The following is a 2,285-nucleotide window of genomic DNA, read 5'->3' on the forward strand; positions in this document are numbered from 1 at the left end:
ACTGCTTTATATAAATTAATGTATCTGAATGCAAATATAATTGACTTTGATAACGAAACAATACAAGTATATTTTGTTAAATGGCGTGATGATATTATTAAGTATTTAATGGGCATTTAAAATATTTATGTACATTTTTATGCCTAACTTTGCTAATTTTATGTAGTAGCTTTTAAATGCACCAATCTAGTAATGAAGTGATCAAATATTCGGAATATTTTATTTTACATCTGGCATATATTAAAATTAGATAAATATTCTATCTCAATTAAGCGTTTCATTTTGATCACGTCGGTACGACATAAATTTTGTTTACGCAATTATTTTGTCGCTCCAGGAATTTTATTTACTTTATTAGAATTAGTTAGGCGACTCATTCCGTGATTATTCTTACAAAATAGATTGATTTATGAAGAACCATATCTATTGCTTTATCAAAAAGATTATCAAAACATAGTCATTATACAAATAAGACAAGTAATAGTTATTATGAAAATATAAATATGCATTGAAATGTTTCATTACAAATGATGTAACTTTTAAACTTTAGAAGTGTAAAAAGGTCGCGATAAATTTCAGATTTCTTTTTTTCGCAATTGTTAATATAATTTGTTTTCTTCATAATTTTTCTTCACAATTATCTTCATCAATTTGCGCTTAAAATCGCCTAAGGAAATTATAATTTTTTGATAATGCATATTTAATCATACGAAATTTTTGTAAATATGTAGACTTTGGATATATTTATGAGATTTATTATAATTTATTAGAATATATTATTATTAGAATATATAATCACATTTGATATTCGCATAACATGTGTATAAATTATAAATATTCTTACTCGTAATTAGATTTATTGTAAATAGATTAGTTGCAAATTAATTTTTTATATAGAAAGAGCAGTTTTGCTGAAGTATCTAAAAATTTAACTAGATACAGATAAAAAAATAATTTTATTGGACTATCAAAATAATTAGATACATTATTAATAGGACATTCAAATTGATTGTTAGAATATACAAATTTTTTATAACATTGCTTGAATTTTCCATATAATTATTTTGATGGAAAATTATTTTCAGATCTATAGTTAGTTAAATTTTTAGATATTTCAGCAAAATCGTTCCTTCCTGTAAATATTTTTGGAAATATTGCAAAAATTGTTTTTTGATCTTCATGAGAAGATCAATGAATTATTATCTATCTATTTTAATTTGCGATTATTTATTGCATTTTAGTGATCATACTCTTGGCGCTCTTGGAATTACTCGTGCAACCGTACCAGCAAATCGGTTTCTTTTGCAATGACCCGAAGATCTCGTTCAAATTCACGGGCGACACAATCTCTGCAGGCGTAATCATAAGCTTCAGTATCGCCATGCCTTTACTGGTGGTAAATATCCTATTTCACATATTCTTCTTCTAATCTTATATTAAATTTATGAAAAAAATAATTACTAAAGCTTCATATTATACGAAAGATATTTTGAGTTGAATGTATTTTATGCAATATGTACTAACTTAAATCAGATGTTAAACTTATGATTTATATTTTTTTTTATTATATAAGTCGGAAATATACATCAATCTCATGATGTATACATCAATACAAGATCAACGACTGTGTATACAGAATGATATTCCTTATTATGTATTCTAAAAGATTTTAAAGGATATTTTCTCATATTATGACAATAATATACAATTCCAGACAAAACTTCATATGACCGAAATGACTTACAATTAGTTTCAAAGATACAAAATGAAAATTGAAGGAAAAATTTCATTTTTTCAAAAATTTCGAAAATCGTTCGAGCTATTTTGATGAAGCGTTAAACATACACAAAGTTTCATCAAAATAATTTTGGAAAAAAAGTAAGTTTTTAAATTTTTTGAAAAAAAAAACGGATTTTTTTTTTAATTTTGATACTTTATATCTTTGAAACTAAATCGTTTTGAATATATAATCAATATAAAGTTTTTGTCTTGAGTTAAAATGTGGAATTATCCCTTAAAATTTTTTAGAATACTTAAGGACCATTCTATATATAGTCAGCAACTAAAAGGTTACAACACTTCTTTTTTGATGACTTTCGGAATACAGTTTGCTTACCGAGCGATTAGTTCTTATCGTGGATCCACAAATAAGAGTCAATCGCTCGATGAGTAGACTACATTTCAAAACCCATCGAAGAAAAAGTGTCGCAACTTTCCGGTAACGACTGGCTGTACATGTAATTCTTTTTTTTTTTTTTTTTTTTTTTTTTTTTTTTTTTTTTTTT

The 2,285-nt window shown here is 24.9% G+C and overlaps 1 protein-coding gene across 3 annotated transcripts in view; it reads left to right on the forward strand.

Moving 5' to 3' along the window:
• Positions 1–2,285, forward strand: part of LOC108747607 (phospholipid phosphatase 1-like) — a 31,406-nt gene that overhangs the window by 26,586 nt on the left and 2,535 nt on the right. For all 3 annotated transcript variants that reach the window (XM_018485178.1, XM_018485181.1, XM_018485180.1), the window contains one exon: positions 1,242–1,396. In XM_018485178.1, the coding sequence (XP_018340680.1) occupies positions 1,242–1,396 (155 nt within the window). The remainder of the gene's footprint in view (positions 1–1,241; positions 1,397–2,285) is intronic.

This window comes from Trachymyrmex septentrionalis, unplaced genomic scaffold (genome assembly GCF_001594115.1).
Source record: "Trachymyrmex septentrionalis isolate Tsep2-gDNA-1 unplaced genomic scaffold, Tsep1.0 scaffold20, whole genome shotgun sequence".
In the NCBI taxonomy this organism is placed as follows: domain Eukaryota; kingdom Metazoa; phylum Arthropoda; class Insecta; order Hymenoptera; family Formicidae; genus Trachymyrmex; species Trachymyrmex septentrionalis.